The sequence below is a fragment of the Leptopilina boulardi genome, unplaced genomic scaffold (assembly GCF_019393585.1).
Source record: "Leptopilina boulardi isolate dan_hultmark-lab unplaced genomic scaffold, ZJU_Lbou_2.1 LbouV2_362, whole genome shotgun sequence".
NCBI lineage: Eukaryota > Metazoa > Arthropoda > Insecta > Hymenoptera > Figitidae > Leptopilina > Leptopilina boulardi.
Genome location: NW_026137932.1, coordinates 3,019,936 through 3,047,572, shown reverse-complemented (window position 1 = coordinate 3,047,572; position 27,637 = coordinate 3,019,936). Strand labels below are relative to the sequence as shown.

Sequence of the window (27,637 nt, the reverse complement as noted above, 5' to 3'; positions counted from 1 at the left end):
CAAAATTAAGAGTAAAATATGCATTTATTTTAGAGGAATCCTCTAGATTGAAAATTACTTTTTTTAGGATGTAATAATAATAATAATAATAATAATAATAATAATAATAAATGTATATTAAAATCTTGGAAAAAGTTCAAGTACCAATTCGTGAGTAAAAAGCACGACAAAAAATTAGGGAGGGGTGAAAAAAGTATAGACAGCCAAAAATCGTGGGAACGATCCGAAAGTAAAAGTGTATTAGTTGAAAGTCCTTTCTTGTGGGCCACCGTAGTCTCTTTCTGTCTCTCTCTCTCTATATCTCAACTTTTGCGGGGATTAAATGCGATTGCTGAGCTCGCGGCGAGTCCAGCGCTCTTTTAACATTATGGAACTTTGGTAGTGGTACCTTGCAATCACGTGACTCGAGGCGCCAAAAGTGGAGGGGGTTAGAGACGGTCTGCAAGATTCACTGGCGCACAGTCCACGCATTCTGACCTGGTAAGCAGCCAGTGTCGGATCGGCAGAAGATACAAATATCAAGACAATCACGTGAGAAAGGAAAAGGAAATTCGGACGGGTCCGAAATTTTCTACCACCCACCCCCTATTTATTACTCTCCCCGTATTTATTATAATAATAATAATAATCGAAAGTGTTTTTTAATGTGAAGTGTGTCCTAGTGTTTCATGTTGAAACTCGTCTCTTGATTTGAGACAGGAAAAAAGAAAAAGAAAGAAAGGAATCGAGCCACGTGTGATTCACATTTTCAAATAGGAACTCGTGCAAAAGTGTACCTTTGAGTTTTTGTTTTTCCTTGCAAGTTCTTTTTTTTTTAGCAAAAATATTTCAAATTTTTTTTATTTTTTGTTTTAAATTTTCGACATGGAAATGGATCTACTTTGTTGCGAAAATTCAGAGACTGAGTGCAGAGCATATCCGGATCCAGCACTTCTCGAAGATGATCGAGTTTTGAAAAATCTTCTCAAATCTGAAGAAAGATTTGCACCCCGGAGTTCTTACTTTCAATGCGTGCAGACAGACATCTCGCCGGTCATGCGCAAGATCGTCGCCGAGTGGATGTTGGAGGTGAGCAACCAAAAGTCGTTTCCGGTCCACGTGTACGTTGGCAAAAATTTTTAAAAGTCTTTTGACCTTGAAATAACAAAAAAAAAAAAATACAATACTACATATGTTCGGGTTTTGTTTTGGGGTAAAAATTTTGAGAATGTCAATTTTACGGAATTTCTCATATGATATGGTGGAGTTTAAAATTTAAAGGGACTCTTTGTTTTGTTTCTCGCTAAAGTGCCCGAGTGAGAGACCTAATCGATTTTCGCCCTTGGAAAACTCATTGTTGACGGAAAGTTCAATAACCGCTCGACAATGCTTATTTAGTCATTTGTTTCGATTTTGTTGGCGAGAAATTGGAGACATTTAAAAATTGCTTTTGATGACGAAATCAATATGGCCGGAAATTTACATAAAAAAAATTGTTTTTTTTTTTTTTTGTTTTTTGTATAACAGTTATATTTATTAAAATAAAATTATGTATCTTCATATAAGTTTTTAGTGTTTAAATCGAAAGATTATCTTTAATTTTATTAAAATTGATTGCTCGAGTATTTATAAAAGTTATTCTATTAAATTCCCGTCTTTCGTGGAAGTGGAGAATAATATTTGACATCTTTTTCAGGACTGGCTGTTTATTAGGGTTTTTCTTTTGACTTTTTTCATTCTCCTTATCAAACCAATTCTTAAAAGCAAACTTTTTTTTTAAAATAGTTTTGACAAAACGAAATCCTCACAATAATAATTAATTAAAATCAAATATTCGAGTTTAGGATATTAAAATATTTTCAAATTTTTTATTTAAGGTGAATATAAAATGAAATTATTAAATTTTGTCCCTTTATATTTCCTGAATACTTGATATTGTGGGTATATGCAAAATGTTAAATTTTTTTAAGATTCGTAAGAGATTTCGCACTTTTTTTTTTCCTCTTCGGTAAATAACGAGATGAAAGGCACTGTGACGTCATTGTGTAAACTTTTTTTCGGCAAACTGTGTAGTTTTTTTTTTCTGTTTTGTTGTTGTAATTCTCATAATATTAGTAATGAATCGTGTCACTTCCGGACCGCGTGTACCATGTGAAGATCTTGACCATTTCGCGTCTTCCGTTTCTCTCTTACTCTCTCTCTCTCTCTCTTTTGATATACCGAAACTTTTTCTAAAATTAAAGTCGATTGATAATGTAAACTCAGAAAATTCTTCCGGCTTGCGAAGCAATAAATTACTCAACCCGTGGACAAGAAAAAATAAATTTCATTTCTAGAAATTTTGTCCTTTTCATTAGACTGTTAATTTCTTCATTTTTTTTTTTAATTATTAATTTTTAACAATAGTTGTTTAATAGAATAAAATAATAATAAATTTGTACATTTCTAATAAAAATGTTAATTTTAGTTTTAATTTAATAAAAATCTGTTTTAAATAAAGTATACGTATTACAATTTTTACATTCTCAACATATAAACTGTTATTTTTAGATATATTAAAAATAAATATTTTAAACAGTGAAAACAATGCGTTTTTCGTCACTTATTATTTATATTTGTTATTTAAGAGTGAAAATTGATAATGTAACATTCCTACTGATTGAAAATAAGCGGATTTGCTTCGTAAGTGTGACCTTGACGTGGACGTGACTAGATTGGAAGAGAGGAATTTTATTGGCTTCAATATTCTCATTGGGCAAGATTCTAAAACTCACGAGTTAGAATATTACCAAAAAAAAAATATATATATTTCCCACACTTTACAAAATTTTTTTGTTTAAACTTTTTTTCAACTTATTTGTAAAAAAAAAAAATTTTTTTTAAATATTTATAAGATGCTAACAAATTTTTTTTTATATGGACTTGAGCTTTTGTTTGTGAACGAAATCTTATCATTAAATCGTTATTTTTAAAACTATCGCTGTCTTTGGAATATTTGGGGAACACTTGTGCAATGACAGTAAATAATATTCAGATTCCACAAGTTTCTGGGGGGAATCATTAAAATTCCAGGAGTGTAGCGGCTATCTAGAGGGAGAGAGAGAGAGAGAAATATTATTGGAATACATATTTAAACTTTTTTATTCTAATTTGCAATGTTCAAACGTTTGAAACGAGAATTAATTCTTTGAAATTTCTCAGAAGTCAATTTCGGTTCATATGTTTCGTCAAAAGAATATTTTTTTTCTCGAATGGTCAATTTCTTTTTTTTTAAAAGAAGAAATAAATGACTTTAGCTCCTGATTTCAATTAAATTTATTTTACTCATTTTCATTCATTTTAATTTACCATTTATCATTAATTAACTTTTATTATATTTTACTCTTGCATGTAATTTTTTTTTTTTTTTTTTTTGCACTAATTTTGATTTTCTTTTAATTTTAAAAATGATTCAGACCTCGGATTATACGACTTTTTCGACTATTTCCGACTTTTTTCGACATATTTTAATAAAATGCGACTTTTTCGACTTTTTTTTAACATTTAAAAAAAATTTTTTTGAATAAATTACGATTTTTTTAGTATAAAATGCAGATCTTCTTCAGATCTTCTTTATTTCAATTATTTTAACAAATTTTTAACTAAAACTCTTCACTAAATTAATTATTTTTAATAATTTTAATGGAATTTATCACAAATTCATAATTATTTTAAACTATTTTTCAATTAAAATTTTTATTAAATTTAATCATTGTATATAATTTTAAAAAATTAACAAAATAAAATTACCAAAAAAATTCTAATAAATTCTTCATCAACAGAAATTATTAGAAATTTCTCTTATTATAATAATTATTGTCTGAAAATTAACACAATCTTTTGAAATTAAATTATTTTCCAAAATTTCAATTAAAATTCAATTATTTACGAAATTTTTAATTCAAAATCTTTTAAAATTCAAAAAATTTTACAAAATTTCCATTCAAAATCAAATAAAATTCAATTATTTTCAAAAATTTCAATTCAAAATCAACTAAAATTCAATTATTCTCAAAATTTTCAATTCAAAATTATTTATTATCAATATTTTCAATCTAAAATCAACTAAAATTCAATTATTATCCAAAATTTCAATTGAAATTCAATTATTTTCAAAAATTTTAATTTAAAAGCTTTTAAAAAATTTACCATCTAAAATTGTTTGAAATTTAATAATTTCAATTATAATTCTCTCATGAAATTCAATTATCTTTAACTATTTTCATAATATTATTCGAAAATTCAATTATCTGAAACCATTTTTTAATTAAAAATCACTTCAAGTTCAATTAATTTCAAAAATCTCAATTATAAATCATTGAAAATTAAATTACTTTTAAAAAATGTTATCCGAAATTATTTAATAAATTATTTTTAATTCTATAAAATTTAATTATTGTCTGAAAATTAACAAAATCTTTTGAAATTCAATTATTTCTAAAAATTTCAACTTTATAACTCTTTTAAAATTATTATTTAAAAAAAAAATTTTATTTGAAAATCTTTAAAATTTTTTTTGTTAAAATAAAAAAAATCGACTTTTTTTGGAACATAAATCGACTTTTTTTGTGCCTGTAAGTCGATCCGAGGCCTGATGATTTTAATTGAATTTCATTTACTTTTAATTTTGAATCACGCCTTATTTTTAAATTGACATTATTTTATAACGTAATTATAATTTCGTTCTTTTTTTTAGTTAAAAGATTTAATTTAATTTTGCTACTATATCCTATAAAGAATATTATTTTTCTCGTATTATTTAAATATAGTCGAAGGATAGATATTGAATGCGCGCTATACTTTATAATATTATTAATTTGCAAAAAAGGAAATGCTAATTAAAACAAGACATAATTTATGAAAAACTCTCGCAAGTAAAATAGATTGGCGAACCATGAAAGAATTTTGTATTCAAGAATAAGTTAAAATGGCACTGAAAATTATGACCAAGAGGATAATTAGGGCGTAAACCGAGAGTTGCTAATTATCACTGGCAAGCACCCGTGCGCCAGGTGTAATTATTATTCTTCAAAAAGGGTGCCAAGACGACTGTCGAGTGGCGGGTTGTTGGGGGGGGGGGGAGAATTACTAAGCGTGACCCCCGCAATAACAAAATTAAAATAATTTTTACACTATATATATATGTATAGGAATAAACAAGCCAAAATATAAAAAAAAAAAATTAGGGTCACTATTATGTTTTTCCCTAATCACCTGTTGATTTTTATTCTATATACTGCCTGTTGCATTTTTTTTTTGCCAACGGAAAATTGCAACGTATTTTAATTTCAACTGACGAATTTATTTATCTTTAGATATATATCACAACATTAATCACACGTATACAGAAAACGAATATTTTTTATAGAAACTGAAGGTTTTAATTATCTTTTGAATTCAATGAAATTATTATAATGAAATTAAAACACAATTTAGTAAGATACTTTTTATTATGTTTCGATAAATATTTCGTTTTACGTATATTTCTTTTTTTAACTTTGTTTTTTATTATTTTTTTTTGTTACTGATGATTTGCAGGTATGTGAGGATCAAAAATGTCAAGAGGAGGTTTTTCCATTGTCAATGAATTACGTCGACAGGTTTCTTTCTATCTGTCCAATCAGAAAGTCACAGCTACAGCTGCTGGGAACAGCTTGCCTTCTTTTGGCCTCGAAATTAAGGGAACCGAGGCCCCTATCGGCCGAGGTGCTCGTCTTTTACACCGACAATTCCATCAGTCTCGATGACCTTTGGGTAAGTGTGTTTCAAACTTTACATATATGTATATATTTGTATATATAATTATGTATGTGTGTATTTCCATTTAAATCAATTTAATAAAAAAAAAAAATACCCCCCGTTAGGAATTTTCAACACGTGCCGTCTTTGTTTCCATTTTATATATATATATTATAATTTTTTCGAGCATTTTTTAAACACTTTTTTTTATTTTTAGATAGCACCATTTCCTAAATTTGATAAGCACTCTTTGTGGTTCTGACAAATCACTTTTTCATTTACGCGCCCCCGCGACAATTTCATTCTCCTTTGCCGAATTAGAATTATTATATTTTTTATAATCTTGTCTCGAAAACTTTACGCAATTGATAAAATATTTTTTTTGGGAATAAAATTTAAAAAAAAATAAATAATTAAATGAAATATTTTAAATTTTATAAAAATATAATAACAATGGAAATAAAGTAGAAAGAAAAGTTTGATTTTTTAAAAAGATTGATTAATAGAATTTTGAGATTAATATGTGATTTTCCAATGACTTTTTTTTTCAACATTCTCACGGAGATATATATGTTGAGTGGCAAAAAGTTTCGGATTACCCTTTTGACGATATCGGACAGCGTTTCATTAGGCAAGTACCGAGTTTCTAATCTCCGATGACGCAGTTCCAGACGAACTATTTCAGGATCAGGGCCACCGAGAGGCCGCCTTCCTCCTCTCGCAAGGGACCGTGGGTCGTATTGTACCAAATCCGGCTATTAAAGCTGCTTCACCAATCGAGAAGAATTTATATATCGCGCGCAGAAGTTATACTTTTTTCACAGAATTTATTATTTTCTAGTTAACCCTTCCAAGAAATCGTTTATTCTAATATCTTCAAAAAAACACTTTTAACATTGATAAAACATGAAATATAAAAGAACCCCGCACCATTTACATATGAGAATTTGGGGTCCGGTGAAATTTTCTGCAACTTTGAACTTTTGTAGTTTTTCACCTCCTGAACAAAAAAAATGTAAATGGCAAAATTCCAAAAAATGGACAGATTTTTTAAAAATTGAGGTTTAAGTTTAAAAAATAGCGTTAAAAGCGAAAAAAATTCAAAAATGAGTATAAAATCAAAAGAACTAATCAAACTTTCTTAAAACTCGTTAAAAAAAAAATTTTTTAAACCTTTTTTCGCATCCGGTATTTTGAATTTTGAAAAACTATCATCGAATTCGTAATTAGCGACCCCGAAAACCCCCGAGTAACAAGATTTAAGGGAATTCAATGTATTTCAAAAAATCGTCGGCCATTTTGAATCCGCCATTTTGAATTTTGAAAAACTATCATCGAATTCGTAATTAGCGACCCCGAAAACCCCCCGAGTAACAAGATTTAAGGGAATTCAATGTATTTCAAAAAATCGTCGGCCATTTTGAATCCGCCATTTTGGATTTTCAAAAATTGACATCGAATTCGTAATGAGCGACCCCGAAAACCCTCGAGTAGCGAGTTTTAAGACAGTTTGTTTACTTCTTTTGATTTTACTCATTTTTGAATTTTTTTCCCTTGTAACACTATTTTTTAAACTTAAACCTCAATTTTTAAAAAATCTGTCCATTTTTTGGAATTTTGCCATTTACATTTTTTGCTCAGGAGGTCAAAAACTACAAAATTATAAAGTTGCAGAAAATTTCATCGGACCCAAAATTCCCATGTAAATGGTGCGGGGTTTTTTGAATACAAAAAATTATTTTCTTTTAATTATTCACAATTTAGAGGGTAATTGCACCAATTATGTAATAGAAATTTAAATCCAAGATTGACTGAAATTTCAAAAATTATATATATTTTAAAAATAATTAATCTGAATTAATTTTTATCTTTACTATAAAAATTTTGCTGAATTTGAAAAAAAATGTTTTAATTTTTGTTTTATATGTTCAAATTAAAATTTCAAGAATGTCCATACTCCCGTTTCTTTAAGGAAAATTAAAAAATTTGATAATTAATCTCTCTTTCTCTTTCCTGTAAACGATCATAAATTTTGTAGTTTATCTGAAAATAAAATTTTTTTGCTTTCTAATTTTCTCACAATCGTTCAAAAAAAAAAAAAGAAAAAAAAAGTCGTTTAGGTTCTTGACGAGATTCTGGCTTTTGAGGCAAACAAGCGATAGCCCGCAAAAGCCTTAATAGATAACAGCTGATAGGAACTCTTGGGTATTAATTAAAATCCCGGCCTTATATTGAGTTTCGAGTCTGAAAGATTCAAAGCAATTTGAAAAAAATTTTAATCGTGCGTCAATATTTTTCAAATAAAAATAAAATTATTTTTATGGTTTATGGTATGTTAACTTAAAGTATGGAGCGTAGAAGTATATATATAGTAGATTGTTTTGTAATGTCATTTATTTCAATAATACTAAATTAAGAAATAAGTGCCATTTCAAAAGGTATTCAACTATTTATGCAATTTTTTCAGACACACTGCTTTTTTTTTTTTTATCGAAACTTAATTGAGCGAAATCGTGGGTGGGTTATCTGTAAAATTCCTCTCGTTAAAAAAGCTTGTACTAAATTCGTATCTGCGAACGCTAAATTCATTCATCAAGGCCAGATGATGCTATGCAAATTTTATTCGAAAATATGAGAGAATCGCTATCAAGAATCGCGCACGTGTTGAATAAAAACTGTTTTGCAATATATATATATATATATATAATTAATGTTTCAATTTCAAGAAGATTTATCATTTTTTTAAAACATTGATTATTGTTATTAAATCAGATCATAGAGATACACCAATAATAATTTCGGTACTAGTTTAAAAATTGTTATATATTATTAGAAAAATTAGTTAACGTGAAGCATTATTAAGTTTCAATGACATCTGTTAAATGTGTAGAGATAAGAAAATGACCCTTTAGATTGAAGTGATCGTTGCGGTTAATAAACTCACGTTAATTTTATAACACTCGTAAGCGCGTGTGTAAAAAAAGTGACATTGAGTAAACGGACTACGACTGTTATTCCGGAAATTCGTTCTGACCTGTCATTCGTATGTAAACTGTGCGTAATAAAGAGCCATTGAAAAATTTACGATGTAATTTAGAGAGAGATGATGTTGTTATGATGAACGAAAATTAATTATCATTATTTCCTAATAGTGAACAATTGACAAAATATCATTAGTATAAAGTAAAATATTAAAAATAGAATTGGGGAAAAATAACATGAATTATTCGAGTGTGAATAAAATACGTATATGTAAGAGCTAATCGCGTTTAGTGACTTAATTGTCATGAGTCGAATTATCGACTCGAGGAATCAGAATTCTGGTGAATGATATTGTGTGTTGAGTTGAGGCAATACACGCAACAGGCTTGTATAACTGCGTAGTAAGTTTCGATTGCCGGGTGGTACGTCGCGGATTCGCAGGAGCCAAAAGGAAAAGAGCAGGTGAGAGAGAGAGAGGCCAGGTGGTGTTCAGGGTGCACCCGGCCCGTGCGCGTCCGCAACAGCTGCAATTGCAGAGAGAACCCGGTCTCTCTCTCTCTCTTTCTCCTTTGCATCCCTTTTCGTGTCCTAACCTGTCTTCCAAGACAAGAGAAGGATACGGGCACGGAATTGATAAAGGAACCGTATGTTCTTTTCCATAAAAAAAAAACCATCATCCTCTCTCTCTTCAAGTTGCAATAGTCAAGCTTGAAATACATTTTTTTTTCATCCAACATCCAAGCGAAAATAACATTTAAAGGGAGCAGGTGGAAAGCGGTACACTCTCTTGTGGCCTCGGAATTAAACTGCTGCAGATATCTTCAATCCTGCAAAGGGTCACGTGCTATCTTCTAATTAGAAAGACAGGTGGTGAATCGTTAAAGATCTCTTTTTTCTGCAGCTGTGTCTGACAACCTGGTCATCAGGTGAAGTGCTAGGCGAAAAAATTGGCAGCAGTGTTGTTTTCGAGATATCGGGGCCTTATTTACCGAATCAGCAGGTGAAACAGGTGATGGAAAATTCTATTTTGCATTCTCCAAAGATAACATATAATACGAAGCTCTGTCCAAATTCATCTATAGTCGAATTTTAGAAACATTCCTCGAAATAATAACTTTTCTTCCTTGATAAAATCATACCTAATTGAGTTATTTAATTATTAATAAATAAATTCCCTTCAATTCCCTTTTCTCATTAATCTATTTTGATAACTCCGCCCACTGTGTACATTTTCTCTGTTCATTTGACAAATCCCACCTACTTTTACGAAATGTCTCCGCCCACTAAAGTAAGCCCCACCTATTTTTCCTATATCCCCGCCCACTAAGAACAAGTCCCGCCTGTTTTACACTTTTTACATCAATTTTCTCCTCCCACTGGACAGATTCCGACTTTTTTTTTCTCTACTAAAACAACTTCCGACCATTTGACTGAATCTCCACTTTCTACATGATTTCTCCGCCCCTTAAATATATTTTTTTTTCTTTATTTGAAAACAAGTCCCGCCTTTTTTTGTTCAATACACTCCTTCATGATTTTTCTACGCCCATTACATTTTTTTCCACTATAAATAAAAATTGATTCTTTGTTATTACATTGTCTCCACCCATTCTCTTGTTAATGTACTAAACAAGCACCGCCCACTGGAATTAATTTATTTGTTATCTCCGCCCACTTTTTTTGAAATCTCCTCCCACTAAAAACAAGTCCCTCCCATTTCGAGTACTTATAACATAACAGTTCCATTATCATTACATTGAATTTAATTAAATGGTAATATCTAATCTGAATTAAAGTGTTACAAAAATAAGTGATTTATGTCAATATTGAGATTAATAGGTTAGATTGAATCTTTAATTAACTCTACAAGGTCGAATGTCTCGAAAGAGAAATTCATTCATGGATATCGACAATGAGCATATTTAGACGGTAAATCGGACATGGATCTAACGGTGATTTCACAAGGTATAAAAAATCACTTTCGCAGAAGCATTTGGCAAGCAATTCTTTCGACACAATGATGTGAAATTCTTTCGACAATATACTCTCGATTAGATCCTGTGAGATTGGAATGCTTATTCTTTCATGGACTCTCGATTTTCTTTTAATATAGTACTGATAATAATTATTATTGTCCTTGAAGTAACAGCTGCCTAACGAGGAGTTTTTCGAAATCGAATTCCAATATACAGCACGTGGAATTATTTTATATATATATGAGTTATCTTTAGAAACTCGGTAAGATTATTCCGGGGAGGAGCTTTAAATTTTAAAAACCACACTCAAGAATGGAATCTCACAAGTTTCTGCGGCAGAAACTAGTTTTCGTTCTATAATAATAATAATAATGCAGTCGCGAAACAAAAATATCTATATCTATATGAACACCAAGATTTTTCAGAATTCTAAAACTAATTTCAGAAATTATAGCGCAGTTTTTATAGATTGCTGTGTGATTTGGAAACCTTTAGAAAATTCCAGAGCCGATTTTGTCCAGGGTCACTATATATATATATATATTGAAACAAAAACTAATCGTGCCAAGAATTTTAGACTCTCATCTGAAAAAGGGGAACAGAGAGACCCTCCTTTCTTTTTTTTTTTCTTCGTATGACCAATTGTGGTCGAAAACTTGGCCCACACATACACATGTACGTTAAAATGTTTGTACGCGCAAAGTAAGCCATCATTTTTGCGAGGAGGCACATTAGAAATAGTTTGACCGTGAGCCTAGAAAAAAAAAAGTGGGGGAGGTGGGGCCGCTGACCGAGTCGAGGACACAAACCAACTATATGTATAATATACTAACACAAAGTGCTTTCTAACTTTTAGAGACACTATCGCTTCTCTAGAAACCCGTATCCGGATGTGACGTATCGATTATAACCAATCGCAAAAGCACCTTCTCGTGGGAAACAAAACCTGGTGGGGAAACACCTATTTTTGACCCCTTTACCTGCTTCGAATTCATGACTAATTCATATTTTTTTTCCTTCTTTTTGCTCACAGCGTGTTGCTTTATCTAATTTTATATATTAACATTTAATTATAGAGCAATTATCATTTTTTTAATTTGCAAGTTTTCTTGTATTTTTCTATGTCAATTCGATGAATATTCCCTAAATTTAAATTTCAAATTTACATATACATAACCATTTTCTGTCGATAAAACAGAGTTTGTAAATTTCGATTTCAATCCTCGTTTTGACTTTTTTTGAAAAAATTTTTAAAAAAAGACGCCTGTTGATACAATGGAAATTGGTATAAGAAACTTTTTGGGGTGGAATATTTGCACTTTCTCCTCAGCCAAAGCAAAGCCATTATTCTCCTGTTCCGGTGTATTTCTCTCTCTCTCTCTCCTCTCTTTTTCTCTTCCCACTCTCCTTTTTTTCTGTCTCAAGTTTAAGAAGCAACGATCCAGCAAAAGCCCAGTGAATAAAAGTGGGGGTAAAGAATGCCTGAAACCGGAGCAGATGTCCCCCAAATGTTCCTGGAACAAGGGTTCGTACATTCAAAGGGTCCCCTTTTTTCTATTAACAATCCGGGACACAAAAACGAAGGGTGGGGTCGAAAAACTCTGTCCCATTCACGAAACTATATCACTAACTCTCTCTCTCTCTCTCTCTCTTTGGGGGTTGGAGAATGAAACGATCATCGAATCCGCGAAAAGACTCCCTACCTTTTTGACCCACAAACATCAAATTGTCACCTTTTTATTGATGATTTTTCATTATCAATAAATTGACTAATTGTGAAACATTTTTCTTCCATTAATCACTGCTGAAGAACACAATATTTGGTTTAGGTATTACATAATTATATAATCTCGATCACAATTTTAACTATATTTTTGACAATTATTCTTGTACTCGAGTTTTTTGGGAAATATTTCACAGTGAGTATTATAGTTAAAGGTGCAAGTAAAGATATGGAAAAGAATGTTTAAATATATATTAAATGAATTACTATGGGTTGCGCGCGGTCTCGAATGACAAAGTGGAAGGGGGAATGTGGGACCCAATGAACATTTTGGAATTGGACGCGCATGCGCAGTAGGAATTTCGCGATATCGCGACGCCAATGCACGCCAGGAATTTGCGAAGCGGTGATTCTGCTTTTTGTTTGCCGCAGTTATGCGCGCCGCGACCAAAGTTGTATTTTATTTTTGGCCCGAATGGTAAACACCTTGCTCAGAGGAGGCGCCGCCCTTTGGGTCCACTTTTCTTCTCTCTCGATCGTTTCATGCCCTTTTCTTTCTATTTTGTCTCTCTCTCTCTCTCTCTCTCGTTTGCTATTGCCATTTCTCTCCCACCCACCCCACCTTCCCATTTTAAAGCATCTATCGAAACTTCTCTGTGCGGCCCAGATAAATCGGGGACCTAACTTCCAAGAATTGCCAGGTAGAACTTTAGGCTCAGTTTAGTTTCGAATAGCTCAGGCGCTGTTGTCCCCTCAGACATCGGGGGCTCTAATAGGCTCTGAAAATACGAATTAAAAAAAAAAAAAAAATTTTCAAAGAAATTTTTATCAGTTTTTATTTTGATCGATTTTGATAAAAGTTCTTTTCCAGTATACTGTATAAAAGACCTACAAAAATAATCCCAATTCTATTCTAAAATAATACTTATATTAATCATTAAAAATTGAGCTCCTGATTGTTATTATTTAATTACACAGACCTACAAATTTTAGACCCAGAAATCGGAATAGTCATTTCCCATGTAATTTTTCACGCTGAATGCAAAAATTTTTTTTAAGCGTTGGTTCAATTTTCTAAAGAAAGTACTACTATTTGCCTTTAAAAATTTTCTTGGCCCCTTTAAATCCGATTTTTTTTCACTCAGATACAACCATTTAAATTTTGCGTTACACGACCTGAAAACCCTAAAAAAAAAAGGAAAACTAAGTACTTAAATTGAAACTTGTTACTCGGGGGATTTCGAGGTAGCTGATTACGATAACGATTTTTGAAAAAATGGCGGATCCAATACAGCTGCTATCAGAATCGTCATCAAAGATCTAAAATACTCCCAAGTTGCGCGATTTTCAAGCGAATCAGTTGAATTTAAAAAAATATCCGTCATATTAAATCCGAAATTTTTAATTTCGAAAATCTGACATTAATATTGCAATCAGCGACCCCAAAAACCCTCCTAGTAACGAGTTTTAGTTGAAGTTCTTTGCAATTTTATTTTTCCTTTTTTAAAAAGTTTTTAGGTCGTGTTACGTAAAACTCAAATGGCTGTATCTCAGTGAAAAGAAATCGGATCGGAACGGGCCAAGAAAATTTTGAAAGGTGAATAGTAGTACTTTCTTTAAAAATTTGGACCTATGTTTAAAAAAATTTTTTGAAGATTTTATAGATGGTTGAATGTTGCCAAAAACGGTCTTTTTCACGCTTTCAGGTTAGAATATCTCAAAATCCTAACGTGATAGACCAATTTCGCTGTCATTTTTGGATTCAGCGTGAAAAATGACTAGTCCGGATTCTGGGTCTGACAAAATCGAAAATTTTGTAGGCCTGTGTTATTTATTTATGAATTCATTATTGTTTTACTATTACAGTAGTTTGGTACTATTAATTACTTAATAATTTAATTAAATAATATTAATTTTAGTATCAATTATATCTTAATTATAACGCAAGTGATGTTGAAATAATGGTTTTTATCAGTCTTTTGTCTCGAGATTATAAGGGTCGAAAGAAAAGTCTTCCGGCGCGGCGTCGACGACCACCTGTTTTACTTGGCAAGTAAACTACGCGCTTGGCAGGCGGGGCTGCTTAAAATTTCTATACTGTTAATCTGATGGGTCTCAAATGGACAGCTGGTACCAAACAGTTGTTGATTTTACATTTAAAAATTGGAAAGGAAGTGATTTTTTTTGAATAAATATTTAATATTACTAATCTATTTATATGTAAATATATTAATACTTATTATTTGAATTAATATATACATTTATTTACATGTAAACGGTATAAAAATTAATAAAATTATGTTCCGATACATAATTTATAAAATTAATTTTTTCTCCATTCAAAATTATTATTTTCAATTGATTGATACAATATTTTCGATATTTTTTGTTCACCAACAATTGCATAAAGAATCTTTGCATTTCTCTGAGTTTGGCGAACAGCCGGCAGACACACACACATCCCCCCTCTTCAACTAATAATTTGGTTACAGAACATAAAGAACAGCAGCTGTTCCTATTTAAAGTTACAGAATTCGAGTTTATTATTCTATTTAATATATTTTCGTATAAAATTATTTGTATTCACATTTTTTCTAATTTCAAGATGAATATTTTTTCATAATTTTATTTAAATTAAATTTAAAAAATTGTTTAAATACTTTTTTGACAAAATTGAAGAAATTTCGTTTATTTTAAAATAATAAAAAAAGCAATTTGTTTAAAATATGATCGTGTGTAAACAAAAATTGATATTTTTTTTATACCGAGGGCACAATGATAATATTAATGTCCTTCTAGGATGTCTTTATAATGGAAGCAGGTATACTACTTGCGTATGATGACAATCGTTCGCGTGCATGCGAAACAGACAAATGTCCTTTTTTTCCTTTTATTTTCTCCTTCCTCGACACCGCACCTGCTCTCTCGCATATCCCACGACATGACCCTATCTTCTTCCTTTCCAATTACATATTTCAAGATGACGCAAAAATTATTCATTCGAGTGAATAATATTTTGCGATATATTTAAATTGTGAAAATTATTATTTGAAATAGAAAAAGTAATAAAAAAAAATAAATAGTTGAATAATTTTTTTTTTTTGCAACTGAAAATGATTCATAGCATTCACTGCATGCTCGATTTCTTTATATGAAGACAGGATATCCGAGTGGCGCGATAGACGCAAAGCCGGAAATAGAGGAAGTTTTTTCTTTCCCCCTTTGTGAATCGCGTACTATATACACACTACATAGTACGAGACATGCGCAAACGTAAGACCTTCTTTTCTCTTCATGTCTCGAACTTCCCCTCTCTCCCCTTGACAATCCCTTCCATCCACCACTTGAAGAAGTGACTTTCCGTTTCTCTGGGTGGATCAGCAAGAATAACGTATATATATATATATATATAGTAGTTTCTGACTCTCCCTCTTCTTTTTCTTCGTCAATGAAACAAAGACTTCACCGACTTCGTTACGGTCCGAGTACATAGCATCTCTCGCGTATATGCCACGGTACGTTGCGTACGCACGCGTATATAACGCCGATCTTAACAATCTAGTACATTCACGGTCTGTGAGTGTCTGCACCTTGAACCCCCCCCCCTCATCTCTTCTCTCACCCTTGTCCTTGTTCGTGAACATTCTATCCAACTTGTATCCCTTTTGATTGTCTCGACAAGACTCTCCATATACATATACTTAAAGATATTCCATTCACGATTTGTTGCTTTTATTCCTGGTAAAAAGAGAAAATGTTCAACAAGCATTAAATACCTTTTCCTATATCAGGTTTACATGTATTTAACTGTTTTTCCTGTTAGAGTGATTGAGAAATTTTCTCTTCCCTTTAGATCAGGGGACATCCATAAATTACGTAACACGTTTAGGGGGAGGGGGGTTCGAGGAAATGTTATCATTTATTACATGAGGGAGGGGGGTAATCTTCATTGTTACGTAATATTTTTAACATTAATTTTTTTCTAAAATTACTAATTTTTAAAAAAACCGCTCCTAGCTCCATTTAACAAAACTCGCTATAGAATCGATTTTTGGTATAATCGATTATTTCGATATCTTTTCGGAATCGTTAATCTTGACTATCTGTCGTGATTTTTCTTCATACTTGTTATTATTTATTGTTGTTGATGATTTAAATGACTAGTGTGATATTATCTTTATTTATGCAAAATGAAACCTGATATTAATAATATCTATCAGCGATTATTTGACGCTTATAAGAAATCTCATTTGACAAAGACTCCTGGTTGTAAAGATTGTTTGAAAATTCGCGGGTAAATATTTGTAATAAATATTTTCCCCACATCGATAAAAATATATACCCCATGTCGATAAAATGTAACCGACTGCGAAGTATGTCGTAGTACCCGATCGCGCCGCGAGAGCTATACCGCTGAGCTCTCTCGCAAGCGTTTCGGTCACCGTTCGGCTATATAAGCTGCACTCCCGCAGGAAATCGAGACTCCATTTCTTTTATAGTTTTAGTTTTAAGTTTAAAAAGTTTTCAAATGGGGTTTTTGAATTATTCTACCTTTTTACCCAAACAAAGAATATATAAATATTATTAAATATAAAAACTTTAATAAAATAAAAAACATTCAGATAAGTTACTTAAAATAACAGGCGCTGAATATATATATCTTAGAATTAAGAAATTTTTGTTTAACTTTAATGTACAACTCTCAATGATAAATAAATATGGTTTTCAATGTCAAACGAAATCGAGACTCTTGTGGTTCACAGAGTCGGTGAGGGCATTTCCCTCACACTGGGGCATTTCCCCAAGTATTAAGGAGCATTACTCCGAAGTATTTTAAAGAGAGCATTTCTCTCGTCTCCAAGCGGTTTTACCGCGATCTCGTGATCTCCCGTTCCCGTTTTGTACGTAACCCCTGGCGTAGTTGTTCGTCGTCGCTTCCGTTCCTCCGACGTAGGGAACGTAACGTAACGTAACGTGGAGTAATGAAATCCGTATTTCGACCATTTCGTATTCAAATTGTAATCGCGTAGTATATTTATTGAGCATGTAAATTTTTAAGGTTATGTCATCGTTCTTTTTTTGTTAATAAACGTTTGTTTTTTTTTTTTGAAATGTGTCTGTAATTTTAATGTAATATCGTCGCTTAAAAACGAACCCTGATCCGGCGAGCTAATCCAACACTTTATTTTATTATTACATTCGTTACATGGTAAGGCACAGGAAGAAGTCAATATTATTTGGAAAAATCTAAAAGATACTTATATAAGTCGCAAGATGACTTAGTTGAAGAAGCCGAAGAACTAATAACAAATTATTTAAATTTGATTCAAAAGCAGAAATGTAACAACATTTTAAAAGTTCTTAACTCCGCTAAGTATTCTAAATGTAAAATTAGTATTAAAAAATGAATGTTATAATTCTAATTGTTCACTGTGATCAATAAAATTACTTATCTTCAAGTTTTCTATATTTAATTTTTAATTCTTTTATTACTATTGTGCGATATGAATATTACAGTCAAAAATAATAAACTTTGTTTAGAAAAACAAAAATGAAACTATTTTGAAAAATTACGTAACAAGGATGGGGGGGGGTAAATTATTTTGTTACGTTGCGTTACATAGGGATGGGGGGGGTTCAAAATTCCAATAAAATCGTGTTACGTAATTTATGGATGGCCCCTCGGAGGATAAGTGCGTTGTTTGTAATTTAACGGAAGGGGTTCGATTCTTTCTGTTGCGATTTTTTATTACATTTTTGTTTTTTGAAAATTTCAAAGAAATTAAAAAATAACTATAAAGAAATGTTCTGACGACACGAATTAAACTCCATGTTGATAGATTATGAACAAAGTCTTTTGAATTTATTCGTATATAAAATAATTTAACATGCTGGATATCAATATTGACTTTTGACTGCGCTAAAGATTTTGATAAAAAAAGTGGAGTAGATTTTCCCACGAGAGTGTTATCGTGCACGAGCCTTTAGCGCCGCAACTCACAAGGAAATTACGTCACTCGCTGGAATTAACTTGGGGAGTGAAAACGATTCGTTTTTAGACAAACCTGTTTTACGAATGCTTTCGCACAATAAATACACGAAGATGCTCAACGAGACGATCCCTCTCTTTTTGCTTATCGAAAGGGTCCCCCTCCTTTCAGTTCCTGCAGCTTTACTCAATATATATATATGTATATACTTTTTATATACATATATATATATATAGGTATATATGTGCGGACTGTGTCGGCTCTTTAACGAGCGTGGCTTTAAAAGTTTAAAAGGAACGCTCAACTGGAGACAAAGTAGCAAACGAAGTACGTGTATATGCGATATACGAAAGATTGTGTGCTCTCCCTATCTCTCACAATCCCCTTCCCCATCCCTCTTCTCATTCTAAGTTAACTTGGACCAGACATGTGCAGCGGATTCCTGTCCCCTTTTGGTAATTTGCATTCACGCTATGAGAAAAAATATACGACTTTGCTCGTTGAGAAGTTTTAGATTTAACTCGACTGACGGGGACTCTCTCCCTCTCTCTCTCTCTCTCGATGTGCGTATCGAGCGAATTAATTAACGGTCTTTACGATCCCATCGTTGTAATAAATCGCACGATTTAGTATCGCGCGTCTACTGTAATTTGAGGGTAATTGACATTGATTCTTTGTTAAAAAAATAAATTGAGTCACAAATTATGTGCTGTTTTTTAACGGCGAGGGAAGCATTTATTTGTCTCTTTTGCAATATTTGATTTTTTTATTTGCTAAATTATTACCGAGGGCCAGCCGATTTGTCAATATTGAGTCACGTTTTACAGTATTTTTTTTTTCTATTCCAGAAATTGAACGAATTTTTCCTGCGAATTATTTATTGGTATAGCATATTATTTGGAATAAAATATTTAAAAATCGAACTATTTGAAAAAAAACAACAAATACTATAGAGAAATTTTATTATAGAATTTAAAATTTTACTATAGCTTTGTAAAAATGAAAGAATTTTGGAAAATAATAAATAAAATATTAAAAAAGAGTCAAATTTTTAAATTTGTGTTACAGAGGTGGGAGCAGCTGGTGGTTTCAAAACTGAAATGGGAATTATCTGCAGTGACACCGGGAGACTTTCTTCTTCACATTCTTAGGCGCTTGCCAGTTGATCATCAAATATGGGATACCACAATGATCTTGAGGCACGCCCAAACATTCATTGCACTTAGCGTTAGAGGTAAGAAATGATTAATCCAATTTTTCACTGTAGGAAAAAAATTGAATTTTTATTTATTAATTTTATTTTTGAATTTATTTAACAAAAAAGATTCTTTATATTATAATAAATGAATTGGTAAACCTTGAAAACTAATAATTTCTATCCATATTATTGTCAGAACAAAGCAAGATATCCGAATCCCGTTATATATACTCTATTCTCGCGCAAGAGTTTTATTTTTAAAATATTCCTATCCGAAAGTCGAAATGGCAAGTTTGCAGATTTGCCTCGTCCTCTGAATCTTGATTTTCTAAATTCGCAGAAAGTTACGCAAGTAAAACTTGCTTCTTATAATTATACGAAAGCACCGTCAGCGAAATATTCTTTACTATTATTATATATTATAAAATATAAAACGCAAATTATCTGTTTGAAAAATCAAAAAAAAGACAAATTCAAGAAAGAGAAAATTGAAAGTGGAACAGAGAAGACGCTATAGTATCGAAAAGTGAAAATAAAGATGATTTTTTAATCAAGAGATGATGCTATTGATAATGATACGAAATAAATGTAATTGCATAATGTGATATAATATTTGGTTGTAGTCCATTTCTAACAATCTTTCATTTCGATTAATGCCCCTTGCGTATGGATTGGACAGCGAATTAGAAATCTTTTTCGGCGAAATAACTGGCCGCGCGGCTCATTCGGGATCCACATATAGAGAGGAGAACCCGCGATGGTGCCTTGGAAGATCATAGCATTTTTAAATGCCTCAACGTCTATGGCGGGCTCCCCGTCTCCTTCCACCGTGCAAAATCTGCTTCACGCAGTTGCGCCGCTCGTGGTTATTACAGAGTCGCGGTGGCAAAAACCTAGAAAGAACCTGAGTTGGGCTCTTCTTATTCTTTCTTTGCCCAGTTGGGTTTTGGCAGACCTGCTTTGTAGCTTCGAAAATGATTGTTTCTCACGAAGCAAACTAGCCACTCAAACCAACAACAAGCCCCGGCTCTGGGTCACGGATAACGATCAAGGTACAAAAACCGAGGCGCCTAAAGAATTTGCCTACAAACGACCTCCTAATTGAGTTTCTTTAAGTTGCTGTCATCTTGCTTGAATTTTTTTTTTTACTGTCGAGTTTACATATTCAAAACGTTTTGTAGAATCAGTTTTATCCTTTAAACCGCACGCAATTATAATACACACGTGTATTTGAGTGAAAAATTCAAAAACTTTTCAATTTTTTTTTTACCATAATGGAAAGTTTTCGTTTTAAATCTATTTTAAGTTTCGTTGCTTGACGCGGCTAATCGACAGTAGTAGGAGTTTCTTTCCCCCTCCCTTCGACTTGTTCAGTAACGTGAGTTCTCATCTCACTAAAATTATTGCAACTCAAAAGTTTTTTTAAAATAAATTTTTTTTTTTTTATTAATTTGACACCGCAATTGACCATTATTTCTATGACTTGACATATGTTTCTTATTTGGTAAGATTATTTTAAATTGATTGTATTTATTGCTTATTATTGTTATTTTTTACTATCTATTGTGTTTATTCTTATTTTTATTGTATTTGTTTTTATTTCTATTTTCATTATTATTATTGTATTTAATTTATCATTGACTGTATTTATTTTTGATGTTTCACTGTATTTTAATTATTTTTTTGTATTTATTTATTTGACAATTTATTGTAATTTTGATAGACTCCCTGAAAAGGAAATCATTTAGATTTCGAAACGTTGGAGTAAACCTTTATTAAAACAACAATGTTACGAATGTTATCGTTTTATTCATACGAAACCTTCTAATTAAAATAAATTTTGATCAACAAAATTATTAGCAATTATTTTTTGAAAATAATTTTTTTAACGTAGTTTTTTTGCTCTGAATATTTTTTCTAAGTAATGCTATATGGTGAATTTTTATCGATTTTAGAAGTCGTTTTTGTGAAATATCTACGTAAATTAACGGTGACCAAGCGTGTATTGAAATAAAAATATGCGCATCTGTAATTGGGTCTCACTTACTCCAGTGACTGTGGTATCCGCGACCGACTGTCGCCTCATCAAATTATTTCTGATTTCTACTTCCGGCTTGCCTCAAAATTATGCAGTAAATATTACAACATTATTGGTGTCGGCTTATTCGATTTTTTTATTTGCATTTTGTAAAATAAATATACAAAACGAGTATAATTGATTGGATATATTAAGGACAAAACTACATACATGAAAATGTAATAATATACATTATTCTAAAAAAGTCTGTTTTTCGAGCAGCGAGACTATCGAATTTACTTCCTCGTATATAAACGCGCGTGAGAAGAGAATCTGTTTCTAGAGATATAGAGGATGATTTAAAGAGCCCACATCTTATCGCATGTTGGTGACACTTATATATATATGCCACATTCCTCACGTATCTTTTCACTTGGTGCTTCTGAGTGCAGAAAAGTCTATCTCACGGATCAAGTCAAATTCAAATTAGTCAATATTAAATTATCATTTGATACAAATGTGAATTTCACTTCAATATTGTTTATTTTAAAAATAAGTCTATAATTTATGAAAATAAAAATCGAGAAACTTAATTATCATCTAGAACAAGGAAAATTAATAATGATAATTCATTAATAAATTAAAATGTTCGATATTCATTAAATATTGCGATTTTATGATATATGATTACAATTTGACCATTATTAATCATAAAAGGAATGCAAGTTGGCGACAAATTCAAGTTATATTTCAACATGAGACGACGAGATATATATACATATACATATCGTTTCTAGGGAAATGTGGTGCTGTTGGCTCACATATCGCATATTTGCACGTTACTCACGAGCATTAAGTGTTCCCCACAGACCAAGTCGTGAAAAAAGGCGGCGGGTACTAAAGAAGCCTCACAGGTACATACTTTTATATATCGATGTCTGACCGAACTCAAAACCACAATGGTGAAGTTGCTAACATAAAATTTTAACTGGTATTACGAATATTCTCCTTTTTTTTTTATTTTTTCGTACTTAAACAGTTATCCACTACTGTTCAAAATTGTTTTAACTCAAGAATAAATTATTCCAAAAAAGATAACATTATAGCCACGAATTTATTTCAATAAGTTAAGAATAGGAAAAATTTGTCGAAAATTAAGTAAATTTAATTGTTTTATCGCCATTTCTCTAAAGAAAAAAATACTTTTTTGTTCCTCATGGCCTTCGAAATACGTTTGTCAAAAATTCGAGATTTTGTTGTGTCCTTGTAAATCTTGCGGACTCTTGTAGGTTCCAAATGTTTGTTTCTATAGAGTTTTTCTCCAGGTAGAAAAATCCTCATGAAAAAGTGAAAATTGAACTTCAAGTTTTGCTTCTATGAATACTGAGTCTTTTGAAAAAAAAAGGATTCACCTTTCACTCCATGTTGCCCGTGTGACTCACTTTTACCTTCAAAGATTTATAGCTTGCTGTTTCTCAAAACATTTAAAAATTTTTCAAGGACCTTATATACCATCTTATTTCTTGTATATAATTGAGTTTTCCAATTTTTCAAAATTGATATTCGAATCTCAAAAGTTAGAAAATTTCAAAAATTAATATACAATGTAAATTTTTATTTTTTTTATAAAAATTCTAATTTTTTTTCAGAATTCAAATTTTTGATGTACACTCCAAGTATAATTGCCGCTGCCAGTATCGCTGCTGCTCTTCACGGTCTCGATTGGACGCGAAAAAGTGGTTTTGGACTCTCCTACCTCCTGGATGAACTTACCCGCATAACAGCTATCGAACGAGTATGTATTTTATTTTCGTTAATAAACGTTGACAAAAAAAAAAAGAGAAATGGCAGATGCGAAAAAATTTCAGAATTTGAAATATTTACATTAAGGCAAACGTCTCTATCAATCGAAATATCAATATTATAAAAACTTATTATTTATTTTATAATATTTAAATATGACTATTTTTTTTTTATTATTTTCTTAATATATAGTCACCACTTATTTAAATTATTATTATTAAGTATTGTTTTCGAGATTATAATTTTTTTTAAAAATTGGAAAACATACGTTTTTAAATGAAAAATATTGTTGAATAAGATAAACGTGGTTTTCGATAATGATTGAAAAAAAAACTGGCATTTTAAAAATTATGATTGCGTGTATAATTTATAAATGATTGAAAAAGATGGTGTGAAAACAAGCCATTCATGAGTCTTGGCGACGAGAAGCAAAAAACATCACGGGAAGAGAGAGAGAGAGAATGAGAGAGAAAGAAGCGTGGAGAATATGAAGGAAGAGGGCAACAGGTGTCGAGCACATGTTTTCGCAAAAACCACCGGCTCTCGCAACTCTTTCTTTCTCTCTCTTTCTCTCTCTCTATCCTGTGTTCTGTCGAAGATTCAACATTCAACAGGCGTCTCTAGAATCTACGATAGGTCTTCTTGATGCCCTGTCGGTATTATAAATAAACCCAAACGAATTGACTTGGCATGGGGTTCATGCCCCATAAATGCAATATTTTCTTCAGACACTGCCCGAGACTCAAGAGCAGGAAGTCCTTCCTCTCTTTTAGGCATTTGCTGCCAAAAAAAAAAGTATAAGAAAAAATAATAAGACTTCCCAGAATATTCAAGGCTGGGAAGCATTTAAAGAAGCTCACAATTTTTGCATAATAATAATAATAATAATTTACTTTCCCTGAAATTTCACGAATCTGCCATTTTTATGCTATTTAAAAATTTAGATCCGTAGAATATAACAAAGAAGTAAATAAAAATTTTTATATCTAAGAAACAATATAGTTTTTTGCAGATTCCATATTTTTTTTTTCTTTATAAAGAAAGCAATTTTTTTTTTCACTAAGTCATTCATTTCCGTAAAATTTCGTTTTCGAAAAAAGAAATAATATCTTCTCTTCGAGACAAAGTAAAACCTAACTAATGTCATGCTTTTTTCATAACAGGATTATCTCCAAGGATGTCTGGGTCAGATTGAGGAAATGGTCACAGAAGCGAGAGGCGGTAACTCTCATCAGGTGGCTACTGCAGCAGCAGCATCACAATCCTCCTCAGGCACCATGGCGTCACAACAAAGGCCTTTGGGGGACCAGATCTCTAGTCAGGACAAGATTTTGGAGCACGAGAAAGCTGGCACACCAACAGACGTTCGAGATGTTCATTTCTAAACAACAATCTTGTATCCTGACAAGGGATTTTTGTCTTTTCTTTTATATTCATTTTATTTCCACTATTGAAGGAGGAAACAAAAAAAAATGTGAAAAATTTTTGAGCGAAGGAGACTGAAAAAAAAAAATGAGAAGAAGCCAAGGTGTGTGGTGTGAATCACAATCGAATTTTTAGTGCACACAAAAGCAACGCCTCCTGAATTGTGATTGGTTCCCTGGTGGTTTTTAAAACTTTTCAATAAGAAGAAATGTTTTTAATTTCGAAGAATTGAAGATGTCCATAAATATCTGTGTAAGAAAATTTTGCGATTTTTTTTTAAATTGCCGAAAAAACCAAAAAAAAAAGAAAAAAAAATTATAAATCATCATGTGGGAGGCGTTCTGGGGGAAGGCAATGCAATACGCTTTACGCATTAATTAATTAAGTATACTTAATTTTTAGCCGACGATTATTATTATCTTGTATCACGGTTTCAAACTAACGAAGAAAGCGAAAACAAAAAAAAAAAATTCATTAATAGTCGACATATCGAGTCATTTAGCGCGTGTATATATAGAAAAAAAAAAATATTAGTTAGGCAGGAAGCAACGAATTAATAAGTTTATCAGGATCATATATTTGATACTATTGTTTACCTTCTGCGTACTTTTCTTTTTGTCCATTGAATTTTAATCCCGAAAATTGAAAGGCTCGAGAAACTAAAACTGTAAAATTGAATTTCATATCTTTTTCTTTCTCAGGATTCTACAATATTTTTTAAGTGTAGCTGTGTAAATCCGAATAATTTGGCTTTCTAATTTCGAGCCAAAGCGAATATATTAATGTGTTAGTGAAGAGAGATCCATTACCAAGTCAAAGCCATTTTTCAGTCTATTCAGTTTTATTTCAAAAGTATTCCGCTTTTATTTTCTCTTCTCATAACATGTTGATTTTTGCTTTTTAAATACTTGAAAAACGGGTTGAGAGCGAAGCTTGTGGAAAATGTTCTCAGTAAATATTACTTTCCATTTTACATTCAATTAAAAAGACTCTAATGTAAAAGCAGCGATCGTATAAAATATATATATATAAATAAAAATACAGTGCAACAAAACGACAAGGAAAAGAAAAAAAATGCAAATGAAACGCAGAAAATTTTTGTAAATAACACCGTCATATTGTAAGAATGTAACTGTAAGACTTAATATATAAGTAAATCTACACTTGTAAAAAAAGAAGAAGATGGAATGCGATTGAGACAGCACTATTGCGTGAGTGAGAACGATTTTTGAGCGTTGTGGTTTTATTTTTAAGTTTTGTATAAAAAAAAAAAAAAAGACCCTCACGGGGTCTGGAGTGCGAGAAACAAAAAATATTTCTTAGTACTTAATTGAGAAAATGACCGACATTTTTTCGCTAATTTTAAGCAGTTCGAATGGCGTAGATTTTAAGCAAAAGAGCAAATTTTTTTCGTTCTTTGTGCTCTTCTTCGATGCGCAAGCAGCAATTCATAGTCAAGTCTTAGCAGCGCGGGGACCACAATAGACTGGTTAGCAATTAAATTTACACGCTCGAGTTGATTGTTTTTCGATTTATATATTTATAAAAAAAAAATTATTTAAAAAAAAAAATTTTCTTTTGTGAACAAATTTTTTTCATTTATAAAAAAGTTTTTATTTGTAAAAAGAATATTTTCATAATATTTAAAAAATTATAGTTAATGCAATTACTAATTTGAACATTAAATTAGATTTGCAAAAAAAATAAAAAAAAAAAACACGAAAAATTACATTTAACAATTGAAAGAAAAAAAAAATGTAAAATAAATATTACAATTTAAATATAAAAGAAATTGTCAAATGTGAAGTAATGTTAAAAACAAAACTTCCTATTTTAAAAATAAAAACCAAAAGTTTGAATGAAAAGTATTTTAAAACATTTTAATTTTTCATTAAAGCAAAAATGAATTAGAAAGAATTTTCATTTTGAAAAAATGAAAATTGTAATTTTTTTTTTTATCTGTCAAATATACAAATAGTTATAAACTATTTAATATATTGATATTATTATAAAATAATAAATTACACTGTTGAATAAAAAAATAATACTTTTTTTCACATGAATCAAAAAGTCAACAACTCGAGTTTCAAATATGGCGTTGCGCTCGTGAACACAATAATTCTGTGCAATGATTTTTGTTTTATTTTTAATTCATTTAAGTTTCATATAGAAATTTTCGATTTGTATTTTTTTTCTTTTTTTTTTTTTTTGTCAATAATTGGTTCTTTTCGGTTTATTACGTAGCGAGCACGACGCCACGATAAAAACTAGTTATAGTTCATAATTTACTGTCAACCAAATTCTAGTACAATGAATAGGAATGAAATAATATAAAAAAAAAAATATCTCGAGCACCGGAATCGCCGTTAAATATGTATGCTCTTTTGAATGGGTGAAAAAAAAATGTTGATAAAAATGTTCGTGGTGTATAAGAGAGAAATATGTATAGTTTTATCGCCGCGATACTAAGAATTCGTGATTTGTAAAAAGGGGGGGTCACGAAAATGCCAAACTCGATTTTTTTTTTCTTTCGACAATAATATTCTAATCGAGTCGTGTCGCCATTTCTCAAAATCGGGACTTGGGTGATTTTCTATCATCTGATTCACGTCTAATATATTATTGGAATTGAAACGACGTTGATAAAGTATTGATGAAAATTCAAGCGCGATTTTTCAAGATCTAGTCATTTAATTTCTCACTCATTCTTGTAATGTATCTCTCCCCCCCCTTACCCGTTGAAAATGAAAAAAAAAAAAAAAAGAA

The 27,637-nt window shown here is 31.1% G+C and overlaps 1 protein-coding gene across 1 annotated transcript; it reads left to right on the top strand.

Annotated features, from left to right (window-relative positions):
- The first annotated feature begins 452 nt into the window (after positions 1-452).
- Positions 453-27,637, top strand: LOC127286574 (G1/S-specific cyclin-D2). The gene is made up of 5 exons (XM_051313056.1): positions 453-1,068; positions 5,557-5,772; positions 19,497-19,662; positions 23,293-23,438; positions 24,610-27,637. The coding sequence occupies exons 1-5, from the start codon at positions 865-867 to the stop codon at positions 24,829-24,831; spliced, it is 954 nt and encodes a 317-aa protein (XP_051169013.1). The 5' UTR covers positions 453-864; the 3' UTR covers positions 24,832-27,637.